This window comes from Artemia franciscana, chromosome 11, assembly GCF_032884065.1.
Source record: "Artemia franciscana chromosome 11, ASM3288406v1, whole genome shotgun sequence".
NCBI classification, from domain to species: domain Eukaryota; kingdom Metazoa; phylum Arthropoda; class Branchiopoda; order Anostraca; family Artemiidae; genus Artemia; species Artemia franciscana.
The window spans coordinates 40,689,648-40,713,066 of record NC_088873.1 but is presented as its reverse complement, the minus strand read 5'-3'; the positions used below and the strand labels follow the sequence as shown (position 1 = coordinate 40,713,066).

At 35.0% G+C, this 23,419-nt stretch overlaps 1 protein-coding gene across 1 annotated transcript in view; it reads left to right on the top strand.

The window, feature by feature from the left end:
- The window catches only part of LOC136032626 (uncharacterized), an 87,347-nt gene that overhangs the window by 48,370 nt on the left and 15,558 nt on the right, over window positions 1–23,419 (top strand). The window contains exons 10-12 of the mRNA XM_065712899.1: window positions 10,910–11,135; window positions 13,809–13,976; window positions 17,373–17,536. Of these exons, the coding sequence (XP_065568971.1) occupies window positions 10,910–11,135; window positions 13,809–13,976; window positions 17,373–17,536 (558 nt within the window). The remainder of the gene's footprint in view (window positions 1–10,909; window positions 11,136–13,808; window positions 13,977–17,372; window positions 17,537–23,419) is intronic.

Below are 23,419 nucleotides of genomic sequence, written 5' to 3'. Positions count from 1 at the left end.
CGTTCTTCACAACTACAGCGTTCGGACTTGCCTATAAATTCCAATAAATTTCTATATTCTAATGTACTCCTATAAAATGCCTATATTTTGGCTAAAATCCTATTATTCCTATATTTTTGGCTGAAGAGCAATAAGGACATTGCTCATGATTTACAATTTTTATTTCTCTTTAAGTAAGCCAAGATGTGCTTTTCTTTTTGCTTTTGACTCTGTTGTAGAATGTGCAGTCTTTCGGTGTAGATCGATAATTAATTACAACTGTTGAGCTGTTTGAACTTAACTAATGTTTTGTACTGGGCCTAGTAAGCTGCTTCTGCCTGGGCTATGCTGTTGTGTTGACTTAGTAGCCTATGTTTTGTTTTTTGTCATGTTGGGTCGGTCCGAAATGAGGAAAGATCAGTATACAGGCTAGCAGTATCTGCTTAATGAGACTGGAGTTCTTGCGACTTATGCGTTTCTGGCCTGAACGCTATTTTAAAGGCTGATGCGAATACGGCCCAGTTTTGGACATATCTTTTAATGGTCTTTTAATCTTGGGATGCTATTTTGTAGGTGATGCTTGGTAATTAAGTATGGGGCCTACCAAGTTTAATAGTTCATGGCTTGCTAAGACGGATTGCAGCGGTAGAAAGATTGGCGAATGGTGTAAGACTGGGAACTACCAGTACTCGTTCTTTTGCAAACTCTGCTTGAAAAATTTTGTTTACACAGCTGGGGTTGCTCAGGAGTAAACCAACATGTGCGATCTGCAGAACACAAAGCCGCAGTTACTGCTTAACTACATCCACTATAGCTTCACGTGAATGGAAAATCTCGAGCTGATGAAAAAACCAAGGATAAACTGTTAGTTGGTACAAACATGTTTTGTGAGCGTGATGCCGCTTATAAAGCTGAGTTAATATGGGCACTTCAGACGGTATAGAGTTTCATGTCTGCTAACTCTTCAGACCATATTGTCGCAACCTTCCATGCGATGTTCCCCGGTAATATCTCCGACGGAATGTCCCTATGTGTGAAGAAACTCATGTATCTGATCACCGATGCGCTGCATCCTTACTCTAAGCAAATGCTTGTGAAGGACATTCAGTCATATCTTGTACTAGAATATGACGAGACAACCAACAACGCTGGTATGAAAGAGTTACAGATACATGTTCAATATTGGTCCTCGTATGGAAACGAAATCCAGAGCAGACTTTTATGCACAAAGTTTATGGGCCAAGCGACAAGTGATGATCTGTGTAGGAAGATTATGTCAGCCATTGAGCAGAATCAGCTGCCACTTGAAAAACTGATCACGCTTGGAAGTGATGGACCAAACGTCAACAAAAGCGTTTGGAACAATTTCAATGCCAAAAAAAGAAAGTGACGGGAAAGGGAATGTTGAATATTGGTGCTTGAAACATCCATATAATCCATAACGCTTTCTTGAAAGGTCTTCAGGTGTTTGGAGAAGAAAGTTCCGACTTTGTTATTCTTGTGCATTCATTTTTTGACGGCTGGCCTTCCCGTTGTGAAAACTATTGAAAGTGCCAATAGAAAGTAAGAGTGCCAGAGAATGCTTTCATATAGCATGTCCTAAACTGCTGGCTGACGATCGGACGTGCCCTTGCTAGAATCATGCAGCAGTTGCCGCCAATCTTAGAGTACTTCCTGAACTTCATGCCGAGAGAAAAAAAGCTGAAGAAACTTCTGTCCACTCCCAAATTTCTGAAGATTGTGGCTTATATCAGAAGTACGACGATGAAGGCCTAACTCGAGTTTGTTCTAGCCTCTGCAGAACTGTTCATAAGTTTCACCCAACTGTTCCAGAAAGAAGAGCCTCTCATCTGAACTCAGAGATCAAAGGACTAGTTGTGACGCTTTGCGGACGGGTCTTTACTCCAGATTTCATGACCGAGATTGAAAATTTCTCACCAGAAATGTTGAACCTTGCTGAAAAATTTGCAGAAAAGCCCATAGTTTCAGAAAATGTGTAACAAGCTCTCCGTGAGAAAGCAACACTGAAATACAAGGCCATTTTCATTGTCAATGTACGAAAACATTTTATTGCGGGCATTCGCCATATTTTGAACAAATGTCCTCTGGAAAGGATGGTTTTCTAGAGGCTTTACGCTTTTTGAGTCCGATTAACATGAAGGATTCAAGGAGCATTGCAGACATAGCGGATGTGGTACGCAAGATTGCGATTGGAGCAAGCTCAGACGTCGCCCAGGCTGAGTGGATGCTTTTGCGAACGGAAAATGGACCCCGTGAGGATATTACTCGGATCGATCATTTTTGGAGCCATTACTTTGGACTGGTGAATGAGCGTGGGGACAGCAAGTACCCATAACTTACCAAGCTTATCAAAGCAATGCTGACGTTATCGCCTGGCAGCGCAGATGTTGAGTGTGGGTTATCGTGTTCTGGTAGGATTCTCGGTGAAGACCAGGCATTAATGTCTGAACGCGTTCTGGATGCGAGATTCGTGGTATATGATACGTTGAGACTTTATGGAGGAAAGCCAGAACGGTTTGTTATTACAAAAGAACTGTTGAATCTTGCACGTTCTGCACGTTCTTGGTATCAACAATATCTGCATGAAAAGAAAAAAGAAGAGCTATCCGAGAAGGAGAAAGGAGCTTTTGAAGAGGACAACAAGTGGAAGTTGCAGGAGGTACACGACAAAATGAAAGAAATAGAAGACTTGGAAAGTGAAAGAAAAACTTAGAGCATCAGAGAAAAGAGAACAGTAGCAGATACTCTACTTCAAGAAGTGACCGATAGAATGAAGAAGGCTGCCGGGTCCAAGAGTTCCATAGCCATTGCCCTAGCTGTTTCTTTGCTCGAAGGTTCTGTGAAGTCCAGAACAAGTGAAAGTGAGCAGATGGTGGAATCTGCGAGAATGGAGCAGTCTCTTTCAAAGAGAAGAACTGACCTCATATCGAAACTGATGCCCAAGAAGCAGCAAGAGTGATTCCAGGTAGTTTACCTGTATCAGTCAATTGTTGGCACAGTATATGTATATGATTAAAAAAAAAAAAAAAAAAAAAAAAAGCAGAAACTCGAGAAATGACGAATTTACGTGACCAGGCATCCCACGCAATCTACCACCGATCTGATCCCGAAGCCTTCCGAATCCTATATTTGGCTATGTTTGGGCTCGGGAAATCCTATATAAATAGGACAGAGCCTATAATTTGAAACGAACCAACCTGTCCAAACCCTGCAACTAGTCATTTTGGTTAGTTGCGAGCTATTTAGCTGTAATTGAATTTTTGGTCAAACCTCTCTTGGTCAAAAGAAATTTTGGTCAAAGCTGATTGTGCGTAACTCAGCCTTTTGACCAAGTAGACTCCTCTAGAACTGCACATATTTTTTTTAATTATATGGTTTTAAACGATATTGCTCAATCACTTGGTGTTTTATCTCCTGTGCCAAACAAAATTTGGTTTTGGCTCTTCAAAGGTATATTATAATTCGGAATTTATGATTTACGGAGCCTCGCTGTGGTACGACGGAATATTCATATTCCTGTGCTACTAACTTCGAGACTGGTAGTTGATCAATTGCCTCACCCTTTTGTTGGGATCTTTTTGTGAAAATTATGTGTTGAATATTTTCTGAACTTAATTTAGATGTTAATTTGAAGAGGAGTGTCTTAATTTGATGTGTTTCTTCATCGTAGATTTTGAAGGTGTTCTATGATGTTCATTTTCTTTTCTCTAACCCATATAATTCAAGAATGCTAACTGGATTTGTTCAATATTTCCACTTTGGGACCTTGGAACACGTTGGATTTATTGCCTGATAGAGGTGTGGCAGAACATAAAAAATTATATTTTTTTGTAACATCAAGCGTTGTACCAATTAAACATAAACACAAAAATAAAAATTTTAATTATAAATTTTAATTAAAAATTTTGAATTTTTTAATTAGTTTTGTATGTTTGCTACCGACTGCTAATTTTACTAAAAAAAGCCATTTTGCAATTTTTTTTCTTTATTCAGGTAACCATATTCACCCAACATTTGATTTTTGACCGATCCATAAGAGTTTACCATCTCTAGAAAAAGAACCATACTCTGCTAGAAAACAGCACCAGAGCTATTTTAGTGGCTTGTCTCTCCAGACGGTTGATTTTGAATCCAAGTCGCATGGTTGTGGGCATCAAGCCATGGCCAATTGTAGAAAGAGCCAAGACAGATAGCCCAATTGAGTGAGAGGCAAATCTGGCGTTAACCCCTTGTTAGGATTGTATAAAAATGATGTTAGTTCATTTGTTAATATATAAGTCTATCTCCATTAAAAATATTTTTTTTTGTATATTCACGTTGTAAAAACATTGACAAAACATCAATCAAGAATCAAGCATTGATTATCCAAATCCTTTACGGAAGTAGGTATTACAACATTTTTTTGGCCATTGCAAAAACAAAATGAAATAAAAATTAATCTATACGTAACATATAATGCTCTGTAAATTAAACGTTATGCACACTTATCAAAAAGATTTTTCAAGCTATCAAATGATGCCAAAAAGTTTACTCCCAACCACCTTTATCTGCTACTTTTCATCATATTTCATAAACCCCATAATATGATTTTTAAATCCTTAAGTGATTCACACTCACCCTCTAAACGAAAAATGTTCGTTCAGACACGTACGCACTTGACATTTATAGACCAGTGTTTTACCACCTTATTTTTAGCCAAAACTTAAAATTTGAAATTTGACTTATGAATTTGTTTTATCAGGGGAAGCAAGAATCAGACGGTTTCGAGTTTTGTGGTCTCTGCTTCCATTGGGGGTGCTAACGTAGCGAACTTGAAGAATCCAATCAGTTATTCTATACCTACTGACAACCCTGAAGGACATTTTTGTGCATACTGGGATGAAGAGGGTAAGTCTCTCATTTGATTAGGTTATTAGGTAAGTATCTAAGGTAAGTCTCTAGGTTATTAGGTAATTCGAATTTGATTAGTTGAGTTTCTTTTTGTTTATTCTTGTTAAAAGGGAGCAAGTGACCAAAACTATTGACTTAAATACATCTGTCAGAATGATTGTTTAGAATTTTATATTTACACTTATGAACATAAAACAGTTCTACCAACGAGACAAGTTCTACGAATATTATATTACATATATTATATTTATTTATATTCATTTATATTTATATTATATTTACATTTATTATATTTAGAATTTTATACTCACACTTACGGACATAAGCAATTCTACTATCAACACGAATTATTTGAATATTATATTTTATATATATATTATATCTATTTATTAAGTGTGCATAACTAGGCTCATGTGTTTATATTCCTTCAACTAACTAAGTTCGAAACGGATTAAATCTCTTCACTATCATATTGTAAAACCTTAACCTCTTATTCCTCTTTAAGTTTTTTTCAACTTATTTGGTTTTGTTGCTATGATCATGAGAAAGATTCGAAGGCTTTTGTGGGAGGTTCACCATGACCTCGTGGAAAGAATGACCAATGACTTTTGGGGGCATTTTCAGTGAAATTAGGATTTTTGTCCTCTAATGGCACGGATAGCAGTTTACATGAGCTATTCACGGGGAAATTTGACGAGGTTCAGGAGACTAACAAAGTACCGAAAATGTGAAATATTTGTTTCAACTTCAGTATATGTGTTTGATAAATGTGTCCTTAAGTTTATGTATGATCGCTTGAACAAGGAAAATTTTTAAGCGTATCTTAGATTGAATGTTGTCAACATGGCTTAAAAATAATTTTAAAGTTGTGTTTTTTTTCCTTTATTTAATTTTAAATCTGACTTTATGCAATCACAAAAATTCCCTGGAAATAAATTTAAGAGAATATCTTCGTCAGTCTATTAAATCAAAAGTCTGTCTAGTGCTTGGAAGCTGTAATCACAGAGAACATGAAACATGGATCTCGTAAAGTTTCCTTTTAAAAAACTCATATAGGTTATAACAAGTTGATTATAATAAATGACTATGTATTATTATATGTATATATTTATATTATATCTTTATATATGTATATGTTATACTATATAATGATTATGTATATTATATAAATGATTATGATCATTGAACTATCCGTACAAATACATTATGGTTACGAGTAGACTATTCAAATTTACTCACCTTGGTAGCCACTTAAGGTTTATTTAGTTAAGAATTTAGGTTATTAACAGATAGTTACATTTGGCCTAGTTAGGTAATTTAAAATATATATAAAATATGATTTTGTTTAATACTATGGAGAGGATTTAAACAACTTATCTATATTCCTAAGATAAAGAAAAAGAGATGTGTCTTTTTGCGCTAGAAGTTCGCAACAGATACAGTATCAAAGGGTATTCAGTATTGAGTATCAAACAGATGCATTCAGTAACAATGAACAATAAGTAAAGAGCGGCTACATCCTCAGTAACCAAAACGGATGATTTGAAACAGCATATACATAAAAAAATCCTACTTTTAATGTTAATTCCAATTAGGTGAAATTTTTAAGTTTAGAATCATTTAATAAAAGTGTGTTAGACTTGATTGCCTGGCCTTTGGAGTGTACCGAAATTATTCTGTGGTATAACATCTTGAGAATCCGACTTTTTGACACTAGCATCGTGTCGATTATTGGCAGCTCTGAATTGGTATTCACTGACTTCTGCCGTAGGGATCCATTAAAGATCCTAGATATTTAAAAAAGTAAACATATTTAATAAAATCCTTTTCGAGCAGGAAGGGTGTGTCTGTGATATTGTGTGTTCTCGCCATCTTTTTTTTTTTTTTTTTTTTTTTTTTGGGCTGAATTTATGGAGGCCAATAAATTTATCATCATATCTTGGTACCTGTCAATGATAATGAGGATCCTGTAAGAATTACAAAGTTAAACAAGGCCAAGGCCAGGGGCAGGACGGGCCCTTGTCTTACTTAAAGATTGTAAATTCTTAGAAGAAGTACTAGATATAGAAATTTCCTATTAAATGGGCCCTTAAATACATCTTCACATCTTTTTGATGTTTCACCGCCAAATCTATGGGAATTTAGAAGTTTGCAATTTCGATTTCTATTCTTCCGATTTTTCTTTATTTTGCCTCTCAAAATCTATCTATAAATTTCTCTAGCTACATTTTTTATTGTTATGCACAATTTTCTGTTAGCTAACGGCAGTAGAATTTTCAGTAAAATCACTTATTAACATGTATATTTTTTTTTGTTCAGGTGGTTGAAAGATATATTAACCTATCTACCTAAACACCTGGCTATATCGGTAACTTTCAGCGAATCAATAATTTTTATATATAAAAGCGATCGTATGACATTTTAAAACGGGAACCTCTGGCTGAGCGAGTATATTTCACTAAAATGGTGACGGATTTTACGTGTGGTTTTGGTACATCTTTTCTGTTCTGTCGCACGGCTGGAAAATCGAAGATTTTTTTGAAGGTGGAAGTAAGGCAGCTTCAAATTGGTTTTGGTGCGAAGAACTTGTGGTGGGAGGGTGACTGGCGGGGGATGTTCAGCAGAATTTTGATTATTCGGTACTCGCAAAGCAGTATACGCTAAGACCCGTGTTATTTTTTATCCCCTTTGGACTCGCAAAGTAGTATACGCTAAGACCCGTGTTATTTTTTATCCCCTTTGGACTCGCAAAGGAGTATACGCTAAGACCCGTGTTATTTTTTATCCCATTTGGACTCGCAAAGTAGTATACGCTAAGACCTGTGTTATTTTTTATCCCCTTTGGGCTTGCAAAGTAGTATACGCTAAGACCCGTGTTATTTTTTATCCCCTTTGGAGTCGCAAAGTAGTATACGCTAAGACCCGTGTTATTTTTTATCCCCTTTGGAGTTGCAAAGTAGTATATGCGCTAAGACCCGTGGTATTTTTTATCCCCTTTGGACTCGCAAAGTAGTATATGCTAAGATCCGTGTTATTTTTTATCCCCTTTGGACTCGCAAAGTAGTATACGCTAAAACCCGTGTTATTTTTTATCCCCTTTGGAGTCGCAAAGTAGTATACGCTAAGACCCGTGTTATTTTTTATCCCCTTTGGACTCGCAAAGTACTATACGCTAAGACCCGTGTTGTTTTTTATCCCCTTTGGAGTACTAGACTTGTGCTCATATGTTCTACGTGATAGGGGCTCTAGTCTGAGCGTCACCAATTATTTGTTTTGAAAAGAGGATCAGTGGTATCGACCCGGTCCCAAATGACTACCTGGAGGAATCTAGGGAAAGTAAACAGTTAAGGTATGTGAAAGTACAGGATGGATGGCCCCCAACCCCATTGCACTTCATGATTTAAGGGTCAAAAAACGGAGATCAGCACCGTCGGTAGGGACTTTGAAGTCCAGGGCCGTGTCCTTTGTCCTTTTACATATCCTTTCACAAGCTCTGCTTCCAGTTTATTCATTAAATGCAATTTAGTTTTTAAATGGTACATTGCACTTTAACTGATTGCATTCAATATGAATTGGCGTGGCTCTTCCTGTCTTCTGTTTACTTAAGATAATTTCAAAATAGATAATATGTTGCTATCTTTCACTTTGATCCGTCTTGGTTGCGCTGACACATCTTAGTGTAATTCAAACTAGACTGAATTTGGAGGTTTACTATGTGATAAACATAGAGGTTTGTTTTAGTATCGGCTTTTTTTATTATACATAGTGATAAATAGTTAGATTTCTTTTATTCTTCAATGTAAATAGTGAATAGAGTTATATATATATATATATATATATATATATATATATATATATATATATATATATATATATATATGATTGTATGAACTCATGAAAAAACACTTATTGAGCACGTACATTTCTTTTAGTAATAGGTAGCTTTTTTGCCACTTAATACTATTGTAGATAATTGGATTGATAGATATTGATAAATAAGTGGATCTTTTTCATAATTTTTTCTTTTGACCCTTTAAGCTATTAAACGGCCGGTCCAAAATCTTCTATTTGACTCCTATTTGAAAATAAATCAACAATAGAAAAAAATATTTTCAGCGATTACAAAGCCCAATTCCAGCAAAATCGTTGATTTTAGTCATTCAAAATAATCTGGTCAGAATTTACCAGCATTTAAGAATAAGTTTTATAAATTTTGCTTTCGTAAAGCAGATGGTTATGATGGCTATGATGGCCTTAAACTATTCAAACGCCTATAACATCACTCTAGGGTCTTCTTTTAGCTTATGTTAATTTACTCTATTTTTTATCTAAGATTCAATGTTCTACATTTTAAGTATGTTTCAGTTTTAAATATTGGGGCCAACCCCAATATAATGCCAACCAAAATGCTCAACATTTCAAATACGTTTTAGTTCTAAATATTGGGGCCAACCCAAAGTCTCCATGAAATGGTCTTAAGCCTCCTCCATATCACGTTTTTGGTATCCCCCTAAAGCCGAATGAACACATAGTAATTTTTTAGTAAAATTTTATTTAGCCCCCCCCCTCAAACTAGCCTATTAGTTAAATAAAATAGGTAAAATATGATACACCGTATATATTTTACAAGGCTAGGCCCATGTCTTACCATCCGTACCCCCGAAAAGGTCAATAATTTTACGACATCCCTATATTTTTCAAATAATCTTTATATTTATTTGGTATTTTTAAATAGGTCTCAAACTAGCCTATTAGTTAAATAAAATAGGTAAAAATATGATACACCGTATATATTTTACAAGGTACAGTGTCCTAAGCCTCGAAGGCGTATCTCATTTATTTATTTATTTTTATGTTTTTTTGTGTGTGTTTTGGATTCATTTAAAGTAAAATTTTGCTAAGGTTCGGATTTTTTTTCCTGCATTCACTGTTAATTATAAGTAAAACGTTGCTTGGCCGCATATTATTTGTCTACCAGATTTTTTTTTTCTTTTGCTCTATAGATTGACATGAACTTAGGTAAAAATTGCACTAAACTAAATTGTGTGCAAGGAAAGTGGCTTAAGAAAATAGCGACGAAGATTATATTGTCTTTCCATAACAAACAAACACAGAGTAGAAACAATAGGGAAATTCGTTTCAAGACAGTGGAAATAAACTCAGTGGATATTTCGCCTCTATGTCCGAGGGCCATCTTCAGCACAACACGAGAAAGTTATATATATATATATATATATATATATATATATATATATATATATATATATATATATATATATATATATATATATATATATATATATATATATATATATATATATATATATATATATACATGAATATATATGAACTTACATTTAAATGTGATTATTAAAACTAATAATGTTTAAAAAAAATAAAAACAACCATAGTATCCTTACTTCAACGACGTTTAACCAGGACTTTCTTTCTCTTGTTATGCTGAAGACGGCCCTTTGACATAGGGCCGAAATATTCACTGAATTGATTTCTACTGTCTTGAAAATAATTTCCCTATTGTTTCTACCTTGTGTTTGTTTGAAAGGGGCTGATATAATCTATATACATGGTCGTAAAATTGTTTGGGAGAGGGGGGTCGGGGTGATTTACAGAAAAATACAACAAAAACGCATTAAAAATTTGCTTACATACATTTTTGTTACGATTTTACAAGGCGAACAAATATTTTGGAGGGGGTGACAAAGTCTTTTAAAGTTTATGAGGTTGGCAATCAAAACACCATCAACACCATCAACCATAAAACACCTTCAAACACCATCATGCTCTCGAGAAAAATTGTACAAATGCAATTGTGGTAATTAAAATACAATCTTGATTGTTGCTAAAATAGCAACAATCAAGCAACAACCTATCGATAGATGTTGCTAGAATTGCAACAACCTATCGGTTGTCGTCAGAACGCCAATTTTCATAATTGAAAATTCAAGTATGAAATTGCGGTTGTTGCTGGAAACCATCTTACGTTCCATTGTCTTTTTAGAGAAGTATTGGTCAACCGACGGTTTAACAACGAAAAGAGACGATGGTCGAATTATCTGCGAGTCAACTCATTTAACAGCGTTTTCTGTTCTTTTCGATCCATACGCAATTATGAGAGAAAAACTTCCCGAACACCATAGAGTAGCACTTAGTGTGATCAGCTATTTAGGGTCAGCTTTGAGCATGTTTGGATTAACCATAACCGTTTTTACTTATGCATTATTCAGGTAAGTTTCTTTTATTTACTTTTGCCTATTTTCGTGCTTTAATGTATAGCTAATTATCTATTATATATAATATATATTATATATTTATAATAATATATATTATTATTGATGTTCTGTGTGCAGTAGGATAGCTACAGAGAAGCATTCGGTAAATAAAAAGTCCTAAATTCCTTACAGTAAAAATGTCAATACCTTTTGTTATGCAAACAAACAATACACGGAAACCTATACTTCATCCAAGGGGTATATACTCTTCGTCGAGTTTTTGCATTTTCAAAGAGTTCTTGGCAGCGGACTGTAAGTTAGGAGTGACTTGGCTTAATAGTAACAAATACTCTAAAAAACATAATTTTGATGCCAATTAATAAATAAAATAATTGGCTTTTATGCTGATTCCAAATTTATAAAATTCATTAAGTTTAATGTTAGCCATCAGAAGCTACAAGCCTGGGAACATTTGCCTTATTTTTGAAAAAGAAAAAAAAAACACGCCTAAAAAATCGAGTGATACTTATGAAAGTCTCACTATCAGATCGAGTGTATCACAGAACCCCCCTGTAGAGGTTTCAAGCTCCTATCTAGAGAAATGTTGAACTTTGTAGTTTTTACCAGAACAATGCGAGTTTTCCTAAAATGTCAAAAACACTTCAAATAAACATAGTTTTTCTCATCTATATTGAGAATTATATAGAAGCCAATGTAGTGACTTGATCACTATCATATATCTAGCAATCAAAACTGCATATCTAAAACATCTAAGACAGCACAGGATGAAAAATTACAGATTGTCAAAGATCGTTCTACACGCCTACGCATGTAAAGCCAAACAAAAAGAAGGTCGTCTCCGAATCGGATGGAATGATGTCTTAAGGAAAGATTTAAGGAAAATAGGAGCTTCTTGTGAGGATGTGAAAAGGGTACCTTTGAATGGATAAAGATGGAACAGGAGTGGGGACATCTTTGTTGGCATCAGATGGATTCGTACTGTTTTGAGCTATTACCAGTAGAGTTCCCTCAACCAAATAATTATTGTAGTTGGTACTGCTGCACAGGTTATTGCCACAAACTGTCTGGTTAATATCATTGCTGGTGAAAGACTATTGAAACCCGGTTAGATCAGTGTTCTCTTTTTCAAAGATTCTTAAGTACTTTAAGTTCTTAAGTACCTTAAGTACTTAAGTTCTTAAGTACCTAAGCTAACACCCTCATTTGCTGGCTTTTGTTTTGTGTTTAAGCCTACAGGATAGGGCTAGTTTTTTTTTAATTCTACAAATATTGGGAGATGTCTTTAATTTAGTTTATTTGAGCTAATCTTATAGATGTATGCTGGAAAGGCCACAAGGAAATAACACACAAATAAGTTTTAAGTTAATATAATAAGGAAATAACACAAAAATAAGTTTTAAATTACGATAATAAGTTAATAAGTAAATTAGTATTTAAATAGTTTTTTCTGCGAATGTATTTGCAGGCCTACTTAATAATTACTTAATACTTCTAATTGAGTTAATATAATAATTAACAATAATTAACAATAATTAACAATTAAGACTTAATACTTAACAACTTAGTACTTTATAATTGAGCCTTAAAAAAAAGGCCTTCTGTACAGTTTACATAATTTCCAGTGCTTATCATTTGGATCTAAAGCTATTTATGCTTGTTAAATTCACCATCGGAATCATCATTGAATGTATTAATCTTTTTGTGTTAACAGTTGTCATAGTAGGATGGTTTAGATACTGTCCTTCCAACCTGAAGGATACCAGTTCGACCAATACCAATACCAGTTCAACCAATATCAGTTCAATCAATACCATTTCAACTAATGGCTGTTCAACCAATACCCGTTAAACCAATACCAGTTCAACCAACGGCAACGGAAGATGCGACCAAAGCGCCAATAATTAACCAAATTGACAAGTTTATTTTTTTTAAATTATGTTTTTTTCTTATTTTTCCCTAAAATTTGAATTTTGTTTTTCAGCATCTATAAACGTTAGTTTTACTTTTATTTGTTTGCTTTTTTTCAGTTGAAGATTGCTTGGCGAAATAGGCGCTCTGTTTTTTGTTTTTTTTTCGTTTAAGACTGAAAATTCTTCTCGTTGTTGTTTTTTTTTCTTATTGCTTCTCTTTTGCCGCTCCAAGTGTTTTTGTTGCTAAGGTTGGTACTTCTTGGGCTAAGGGGAAACCTCCGAGACAGTGGGCTTCAAGCCAAATTCTAAGACCAAAGAATGCTCCCTTTTTTTATGCAGATTCAGCCACTTTTCTCACTAGTCCTCCCTTCGTTCGATGTAACTGGTTTTTCACTAGTGGCTAGTCTGTCTACTAAAACAAAATTAAAAACTTTTCGCAAACTTAGCTCAGGTATCAACCTTCTGGTTTTCTGCCTTCGGGTGGGGGTGGTTTTCTGCCTTGTTGGGGGGAAACTCCCCGACGCTTCCCGTGTTTTCCCCAGATTTCTCCAGGTACAAACTCAAAGCTGGGTCGATTCTGGCTGAGCCTGTTGAATCATACCATTTTACTTCTTCTGAACCAAATTAGCAGCGACACCAGAACTCCAACTCCTGTCCTTAGGATTTCAGGTCTAGTGCGCTAACCACTTGGCTAGGACGGCTCAGACTAGTTTGTTGGCGAACTACAATAATAATTACTTGGACCATTACTTTACAGGGTATTGCGTCGTGACAGAAGTGGTAAAATTCTGCTGAACCTTTGTATATCTCTGCTTCTACTCAATTTGGTTTTCCTTCTGAACTCCTCATTGGATATACCCCTTAATGCTGATGACGAATCTGAAGAAGCGTACTTATTTCAACTAAGAATGCAGACGGATTCAGCGTAAGTTTTAAATAGCATTTTCTTTAATATGAATTGCCTGGTCGATATTTCACTTGACGAGTGGTTTTGCTTGACGTCATGTCTGTGAAATGAACATTCGGTGCTCTTTTGAGGTGCTCTTTTGTGATGTACATGCTGAGTGGGATCGAACGTATGACAAAATTGCTAACTTCAGGTGTTTTTTTTTGTGACGTACATGCTGGGTGGGATCGAACGAACGATAAAAGTGCTAACTTGAGGTGCTCTTTTGTGATGTACATGCTGAGTGGGATCGAACGTGCGACAAAATTGCTAACTTCAGGTGTTTTTTTTTGTGACGTACATGCTGGGTGGGATCGAACGAACGATAAAAGTGCTAACTTGAGGTACTCTTTTGTGATATATATGCTGAGTGGAATTGAACATGCGACAAAATTGCTAACTTTAGGTGGTTTTTGTGACATACATGCTGGGTGGGATCAAACGAACGATAAAAGTGTTAACTTAAGATGCTTTTTTGTGATATACATGCTGAGTGGGATTGAACGCAAGACAAAATTGCTAACTTTAGGTGGTTTTTTGTGACTTACATGCTGGGCGGGATCAAACGAACGATAAAAGTGCCAACTTGAGGTGCTCTATTGTGATAAACATCCTGAGTGGGATCGAACGTACGGCAATATTGCTAATTTTAGGTGCTTTTTTGTGACTTACATGCTGGGTGGGGTCGAATGAATGATAAAAGTACTAATTTGAGGTGTTATGTACATACTGAGTGGGATCGTAAGTGCGACAAAATTGATAACTTCAGGTGCTTTTTGTGACGTATATGCTGAGTGGGATCGAACGTATATGGGGGGGGGGGGTTGCCCCCTCCTTAGTACCTCGCTTTTTACGCTAAAGTGTTTTTTAAATTTGCAAAAAGCTTACTATTCTAATTAAACGGTCCTTGTGTATCAGGAGTCATTCTTAAATAATTGGGACAAAAAGTCAAACTTTAGCGTAAAGTGTGAGGTACTGAGGAGGAGGAAACCCCCTTATATACGTAATGATTTTTGTTCGTTTTAAGTTTTAATTTTGCTCCTTATTTTCAGTTGAAAAAAACTCGTTTTTTATTTAATAAAACACAAAAAGAAGTAATTTAATGAATCAAAGAAACTAAATACGAAATAAGCCATAGGCAGCACAATAGCGCTTCCTAAGTAAAGAACGAGGTTGGCACTTTTTTTTTATCTTAGACCAGGGCACTTCGTATCGAAGGAGTTGTCGTAGAAACTTTGAAAAAGGTCCGTTCGATTGACATTGAAAGGGATAGTGCTTTTCTTATTGTCAAAAACGATTGGAGTGCCACTAACCCTCTCTCACGCCCACCATTTCCTCAAACACATCCAATCAAAGTTCTGATATAGCCATTTTGTTCAACGTAGTCGAAAGGTCCTGAAATGATGTATTTGAGGATGATAACTCCCCCAGTCTTTAGTTGTAAGCTATACCCTGGGGGCATATAAGGTTTATATAGAAAGGGTGATAGTATAAACTTCGAAGGGGGCTCATTAGATTGGAAATCAGAAGTTCTATTCCCATTTTTAAGATTCAGAGTGATTGGAGAGCTGCTACCCTCCCCCCTCTTCCACACACGTCGTAATTTCCTGAAATGAATCCCATTGAAACTTTAAGATTGCAATTTTATTCAAAACAGTCCATTGAAACTTTAAGATTGCAATTTTATTCAAAATAGTCCAAAGATCATATAAAAAGGCTTTTGGGGCTAAAAAAAATCCCCGGGGCATTTATGGTTTCTATTGAAGAAATGATTGTATAAATTTTACAGGAGTCTCGTTTGGTTGAAAATTGGAAGTTTATAGTTTCCTTTTAAGAGTCAAAAATGATTGAAGGCAACTAGCACCCCCCCCCCTGACTACTCTTCTTTTTGCTAAACGCAACTTATTGGAATTGTGAGATAGCCATTTTGTTCAAAATGGTCTAAAGAACATATAACAATGCCTCTAGGCCTGAAACAACCCCCAGAGCCCTTGGGCAAGGGTTGTAAGTTATGCCCTGGGGGTATATAAAGTTTTTATAGAATTGCTATTTGTATAAACTTCAGCTGGGGCTCATTTGATTTGAAATTCGAAGTTCTAGTGCCCTTTTTAAGCGTTAAGAGTGATTTGAGAGCAACCAGACTTCTCCCCCTTCCACGCTCATCATTCCCCCCAACACATCCAATCAAAATTTGAGATGGTAATATTGTCCAGCGTAGTAGGAGGGTGTGGACATTATGTCTTTGAGGATGACAATCACTCTACAGCTTTTTCCACAATCGTCAGAAGTCCACAATCCTCAAAGCAAGGTTTTCAAGCTATGCCCTGGGGGCATATAAGGTTTTTGTAGAGAGGGTGGTTGTATATACTTTAGAGGGGTCTGATTGGAAAGGTAATCGGAAGTTTTAGTTCCTTTTTTAAAAATTAAATTGATCAGAGGGTAGTTTCCCCTCCCCCCCTAAACGTTGTCTTTTCCCAAAATGCATACAATATAAATTTTGAGATAGCCATTTATTCAAAATAGTATAAAAATCATATAAAAAGGCTTTTTGGGTTGTTACAAACACCAGAGCATGGGGGTAAGGGTTTTAAGTTATACCCCGGGGGCACTTAAGGTTCTTAAAGAAGGGATGGTCATATAAATTTTGGGGGTGGCTCATTTGTTTGAAAATGTATTGATGCTTATATGTGGTAGTTTCACGCTTGGCAGATTATTTTATTCTATTTTTGCTCATTTTAGGTTTAATGGAGTTTTTTACTTTTCCTCGAAGAACTTCTTTTGTGGAAAAGGTTTTTTAAATCAGTAAGTGTCAAAAGCAAGCATGTGATATTACTCGACAGTTAAAACATTGTAAAATTAATACTAAGGGAGGAGATTGGTTGTGGGCTTGATCAACAAACACTATTTAAAAAGCAGAAACCAAAGCAACAAAACGGAAAAACATAAGGGAAAAACATAAGGGAAAAACATAAGGGAAAAAACCACTGTGAAGTGGGAGCTTTAAAAATTGCAACGCTAAAAATCAAAGTATCGCGCTATCCCCCTCCCATTCTAGCCTGTTGGACAGTTTAAATACATTATGCCAATAACAATTTTTTGCACAATTTATTTCCAGGTGCAGTTGGCTCCTAAAATGCTCTAAACTTCAGTCTATAAGTAAAAGTCTACCCCTCTTAGAATTGTAGCCGAGTCCCATCAAAGTAGATCATTTGACAGAAAAAAGAAAGAAAAAGACAATAGCACACAAATGTCAAACTCTCTGTGTTAAAAGTCTATTATATTTCTAGTTTTCTTATTATATGTTTCTTATTTATATTTTTTGTATTTATAAGCTCTTTTTTACCCTTTATATGAACTTCGACACTTTTTTTCTAGGGACGCCGTGCTCTGTATAGTTTTAGCCATTTTCATGCACTATCTCGTTTTGACATCTTTGGCCTGGATGGTCATTGAAGCTGCGCACATGTATCACCTGCTGATTACTGTATTTGCTGGCACTGAGACATACTTCATTTTGAAACGAGCTCTAATCGCTTGGGGTAAGATTTAGGACATTTTTCTGTGGTGCCTTTATTTAATTCTTGTAACAGTCTTATTTAAGGCCAAATTCATGGCCTCAGGCTGCCAAAAATGGCCTAATATACCGCTAGTCAACCATTTATCAAAGTTTTTCCCTAGAGTTTGAAACTCCTAGAATATAGCAAAAATTGACTATTTAAATTTTCTGGTTGAAATTCATGAATTTGATATTCCATGTGATTAAGAGTCCATGGCACGATTTGGCACGAGATTAAGATTTCTAATGGTTCAAATTAAAGTACCAAGGACAGTGAAGATTAAAATTACTAAGGACAGCGAATATTATAAGCTTTCAATTAGTAAACAATGTGGTACATTCGAACACTAGAGTTACATGGGTCATGTTTACAAAAAGGAAAACAAAATGATATCACTAAAAAAAAAAAAAAAAAAAAAAAACTTACAAAAGTGATAAAACAGCTATTATTCCCTCAATTATTCAATCAATCAATCGATCAATTTATATTCAAAACATACAAAAAAAAACATTTCAAACTTCTGGTTCGACAAAAGGATCTGTATATATAGGGGGGGAGGACAACTTCACAACTAAATCCACACGTATTTAAATAGATAAATAAATAAAATTTAACAGTCAAATGAAAAACTGTCACCCACCATTCAAAACCAGCTGAAACCAAGCTATGAGAGATTCTCTGCACAAGGTAAAGACCATCAAAACAAAAATTTCCAACCAGGCCCAATTCACCTTTCCTTATCCTGCCGATCCTTAGTTCTCCAGAAATAAAACCATCTAGGGTGTATCGTCACATAGACGTATTTCCCCACATTCCATGTATCCAATTGATTATTAATTTTCCAAATTCTCACCATCCATCTTTACCTAGATTCTGAAAATTTTATCCCTCAGATTTTTAAACTCATCCCAGTTGCACATATAGTGCTCTAAATAGTTCTTATACCCACATATCGGACAAATAGAGCGCTCAATAATTCAAACCTCTCTAAACACTTAATTCTTTCTCCAAGTGAAATAACCTACTTTATATCCTCCCGTGCAGCTCTGTTATGCGTGCAGCGTGCAGCTATTCCTCCTCCGTACTTTGCTGACCTCAACCTAAGAACCAAGGCCCACCGCCGTTTCCGACCCGACAATTAACTAGTAATGTTAGTTATTGTTAACGTCATATGTTAAAAATAAAAATTTCAAACTATTATTGATATGACGTGTCAAAACAACAGAATGTCAAAAACCACAAAATGAAAACAAGCAGCTTTGATAAATATCTATTAGTGAAAATACGTTTTACCCCCCTAATTGTCTCGAATTGATTTATCGAACATAAAACTAAATAAGTTGCATTTTTCTGCATATCGAAGGAGCATTTTAGACTAAAAATTTAACAACAAATTAGGCCAACGACTATTCTTTTTTTTGGAAATTCTTACCGCCAAAAGACTTTTCCATAAACTAATTTGTTTTAAAGTTCCGGAGAAAGAAGTTCTGCAAAGAAAAGTAGTAACGGCCGTATTAAGCTTAAGATGAGGAAAAATAAAAATCTATAATGGTGCAAACTCCAAAAATTAACTATTAAAGATTAAATGAAACCTAAAACGAACAGAAATTAAATAATCAAGCATAGCAAACAAACATCCAGCAGGTATAAATATAAATGAATAAATAAATGTTGAAACGAGTAAAGCTTAAATTGAATGTGCAAGTCAATCTTAAAACGGACAAAAAATTTTCAACTATTAAATAATGAATGAAACCCGAAACGAATAGACATTAAGTAATCAGACATAGCATCCAACAGGTACTGATATAAATGAATAAATAATTCTTGAAACGTGTAAGGCTTGAATTGAATATGAAAATCAAGCTTAAAATGGACGAGATTTTTTAACTATTAAAGAATGAATAAAACCCAAAAAGAATAGAAATTATATAATCAGTCACAACAAACAAACATCCAACAGGTACTAATTAAATGAATAAACAAATTTTAAAACGAGTAAAGCTTAAATTGAATGTGCAGATCAAGCTTAAAACGGAAAAAAAAATTTCAACTATTAAAGAATGAATAAAACCAAAAACGAACAGAAATTAAATAATCAATCATAGCAAACAAACATCCAACAGGTACTAATATAAATGAATAAATAAATGTTGAAACGAGTAAAGCTTAAATTGAATATGCAAACCAAGATTAAAACGGACAAAAAATGTTGAATTATCAAAGGATGAATAAAACCCAAAACGAATTGAAATTAAATAATAAATCATAGTAAGCAAATATCCAACAGGTACTAATATAAATGAATAAACAAATTTTAAAACGAGTAAAGCTTAAATTGAATGTGCAGATCAAGCTTAAAACGGAAAAAAAAATTTCAACTATTAAAGAATGAATAAAACCAAAAACGAATAGAAATTAAATAATCAATCATAGCAAACAAACATCCAACAGGTACTAATATAACAGAATAAACAAATTTTGAAACGAGTAATGCTTAAATTAAATATACAAATCAAGCTTAAAACGGACAAAAAATTTTCAGCTATTACAGAATGATTAAAACCCAAAACGTATAGAAATTAAATAATCAATTATAGCAAAGAAACATCCAACAGGTACTAATATAAATAAATCTTGAAACGAGTAAAGTTTAAATTGAATATGCTTAAAACAGACAAAAAATTTTTCAGCTATTAAAGAATGAATAAAACCCAAAAGGAATTGAAATTAAATAATCAATCATAGCAAACAAACATCCAACAGATACTAATACAAATGAATAAATAAATCTTGAAACAAGTAAAGTTTAAATTGAATATGCAAATCAATCTTAAAAGAAACAAAAGTCACTACGAACAAGAGTTTGGTTACTGCCCCCTTCCCTAACTGTAAAAGTATAAGGCCTACTGTGTTATTGGTGGTTTACTGAAAACTGTAGGTGTCTTGAACAGTCTTAAAAAGAACTAAGAAAGTTAAAGTGAGTATTTAATATATAATAATATTAATTGCTGAAAACATATTGATTTTAATTGCTCATTTTTTCAAGATTTTATTTCATTGAAATTTTCATTTTATTTTGATTGTTGTAATAAGTACAATAGAACATATTTTCAATATAACTCGTTTTCAGTAAAGTCCTAATGACGCAGAAGACTCTATAGTTTTATAGTTAGGGAAGGGGAGGTATCCATCCCTAACTCTTGTTTGTTGTGATTTTGTTTTTTTTTAAGCTTTATTTGCATATTCAACTTAATTTTTACTCTTTTTTATATTTATTTATTCATTTATGTAAGTACCTGTTGAATGTTTGTTTGCTATGATTGATTATTTAACTTATATTCGTTTTGGGCTTTATTTATTCTTTAATAGCAATTTTTGGTCGTTTTGGCTTTGAATTATTAGAAATTTTGGTTTTTGCTGATCATAAGTTTAATATGGCCTTTACTTTTCTTTGAAAACCTTCTTTTTCCGATAGTTTTTTAAACTAATTTACGGAAAAGTCAATTGTTGGGAAGAATTTCCAATGAAATGAATTGTCAACGGCCTAATTTGTTAGCCAATTTTGTTGTCTGTACATCAAAGGAGTTTAGATTAAAAATCAAGTACAAATTAGACGGACGACAATTCGTTTTGTTGCAAATTCTTGCCACAAATAGACTACCATAAATTCAAGTATTACCTGAAATCTGTAATGATCTTCGATTGTAAGCTAAACACAATATAGTTACTATAGACATGAATATTAAACTATTACAAATAACATAGAATACCAAGTTCGAACCTAGAATTGTACTGATGCACCAAGAGTCAGGTATAATAACCCACCTTCATCTCCCTCATGCTTGAGCCTACCATGCTTGCTGAATCTCTTGTAGAAGTCTAGGCTACGATCAGTGACGTGGCAGACACGGCACTCTCGACTGACTTCCAAATAAGTCTAGTAAAAACAAAAATCATGCGAACTGATGGGATGGATGAAACCCCTGTGACCCTGAGTGGTAGTCAAATCGAATACGTCCAGTCGTTCAAATACCTTGGCTCAATGGTAAACCCTGCTGGTGAATCTTAAGAAGAGATCTGGAGCCGCATATCGTCATCCTGGAGAGTCTTCTTTCAACTACGGATGGCTTTCTAGAAGTGGAGCGAAGCTTCAACAAGGACGAAGCTCTGAGTGTATGAAGCAATGTGGTCACTGAAAGCAGCCAAAGCCGTGGTCTTGAATACCTTCAACACAAATGCTTGCGTTATATCCTGAGTTTCCGCCTCTGAGATAGAATCTCGATCGACGAAGTCAGGAGAAGATGTAGGGATGGCCCATTTATCTCTGATATTGTTAAGCATAGGAGACTGAGGTGGTTTGGCCACACAATAAGCAGACCAGATGATCGAATAAGCAAAAAAGCCTCAAATGTCTACCATTACCGACGTGGAAGAAGAGAACAGGAGGCCCAAAAAAGACGTGGCTCGCGACAGTGAAATCTGATTTGGAGCCAATCAGAGGGTTCAGAAAATACGGCTACCGGTAGGTTCGTCAGTGGCTGGAGATTGTTGAGCCTACCACCCTAGAGCGAAACCTCTGGAAGAAGACATGTCGTCTGCTGGTTGCCACGATGATCTTGGATACGGCTTGGACGCGCAATGAGTACATCCCCCTCCCTCCGATAAAGACCCCAAGTATGAACCTTCAACTAATATACCTTAGCATATAGCAAAAATTAGACTTCCAAAACCTCTCTTGTTGAATAGAATGGAATTGAATTGATTTTTAACACATTGCAAATACAATGACAAACAGAAAAACAGAAAAAAAAATACTAAAAAAAGAGAAGAAAAAATACAGAAAATAGAGAAGGGAGAAAAACGGGAAAGTACAATAGAAAAAAGAGCGGAAAATGACAAATAAAGCAAAATCAGAATTTATAAAATAACACAAGCTAAATCATGACAAAAAAGAGCACCATGGGTGTCTATTGATTTGCTTATAATATACTTCAATGCATCTGCCGATGGTGCTATTACGATCTATAATATCGGCTACAGAATTGGCTACAGAATTTCTTGCTTAAGGTGGGTGGTAGAGGAGATATTTAGTATACCGGTAATAAATTCGCCAGAGTTGTTTTGTTTGAGTTGCCGAGAAGGTACGCCAAACAGGTACAGGCAAAGAAAATTTGGAAGTGCGCATGCGTCTTACGGTTTAGATAGTGGCCAGGCGATTAAAACCAAGTTTATTAGATAGTATTTTCCCGCAGGTGCTGGACGTCTAGTGCTGAAAACAACCAATGAAGAATTTTCTAGTTACTTTAAGAGTCACGGATTTTGAGGCCTAGATATTTCAGTTCCAGTTTAGGAGCAAATAACACCCAATCAAGACTAACTTTAAATCCTTCGTGAACTGGACCCCAGATGAATAATACGACGTTTAATTTTTTAGTAGAAAACTTGAGATTTACCTTCTAATAGTCTTTATTCAAAATAGAAAATTTTTCCTCAAACGCCAGTACCGCTGGGCTGACGTTGAAAACATCATCTGTAAGTGCAATAAGAAATACATCAATACATTGTAAAATAAAGTTGTTACACACGAATGGGGATGTAAGGACATCTTACCATACACCATGATGGACAGGTATAACTATTTCTGTAATATTTCCGTCTGGCAATTTGGTTATGACGGTTAAATACGATTAAACACGCACAAAGCACGAGTAACGCATGTACTGACCCCACATTTTAAAATTTCGTTGAGAATATGCGTGGGAATTATCGAATCAAAAGTACCTGGCATTCTGACTCCCTAGAGCAAGTGAATCTCCCGACTTATGAGCATCAACCAAAACTGATGACAGTTTAGTCAGTGCA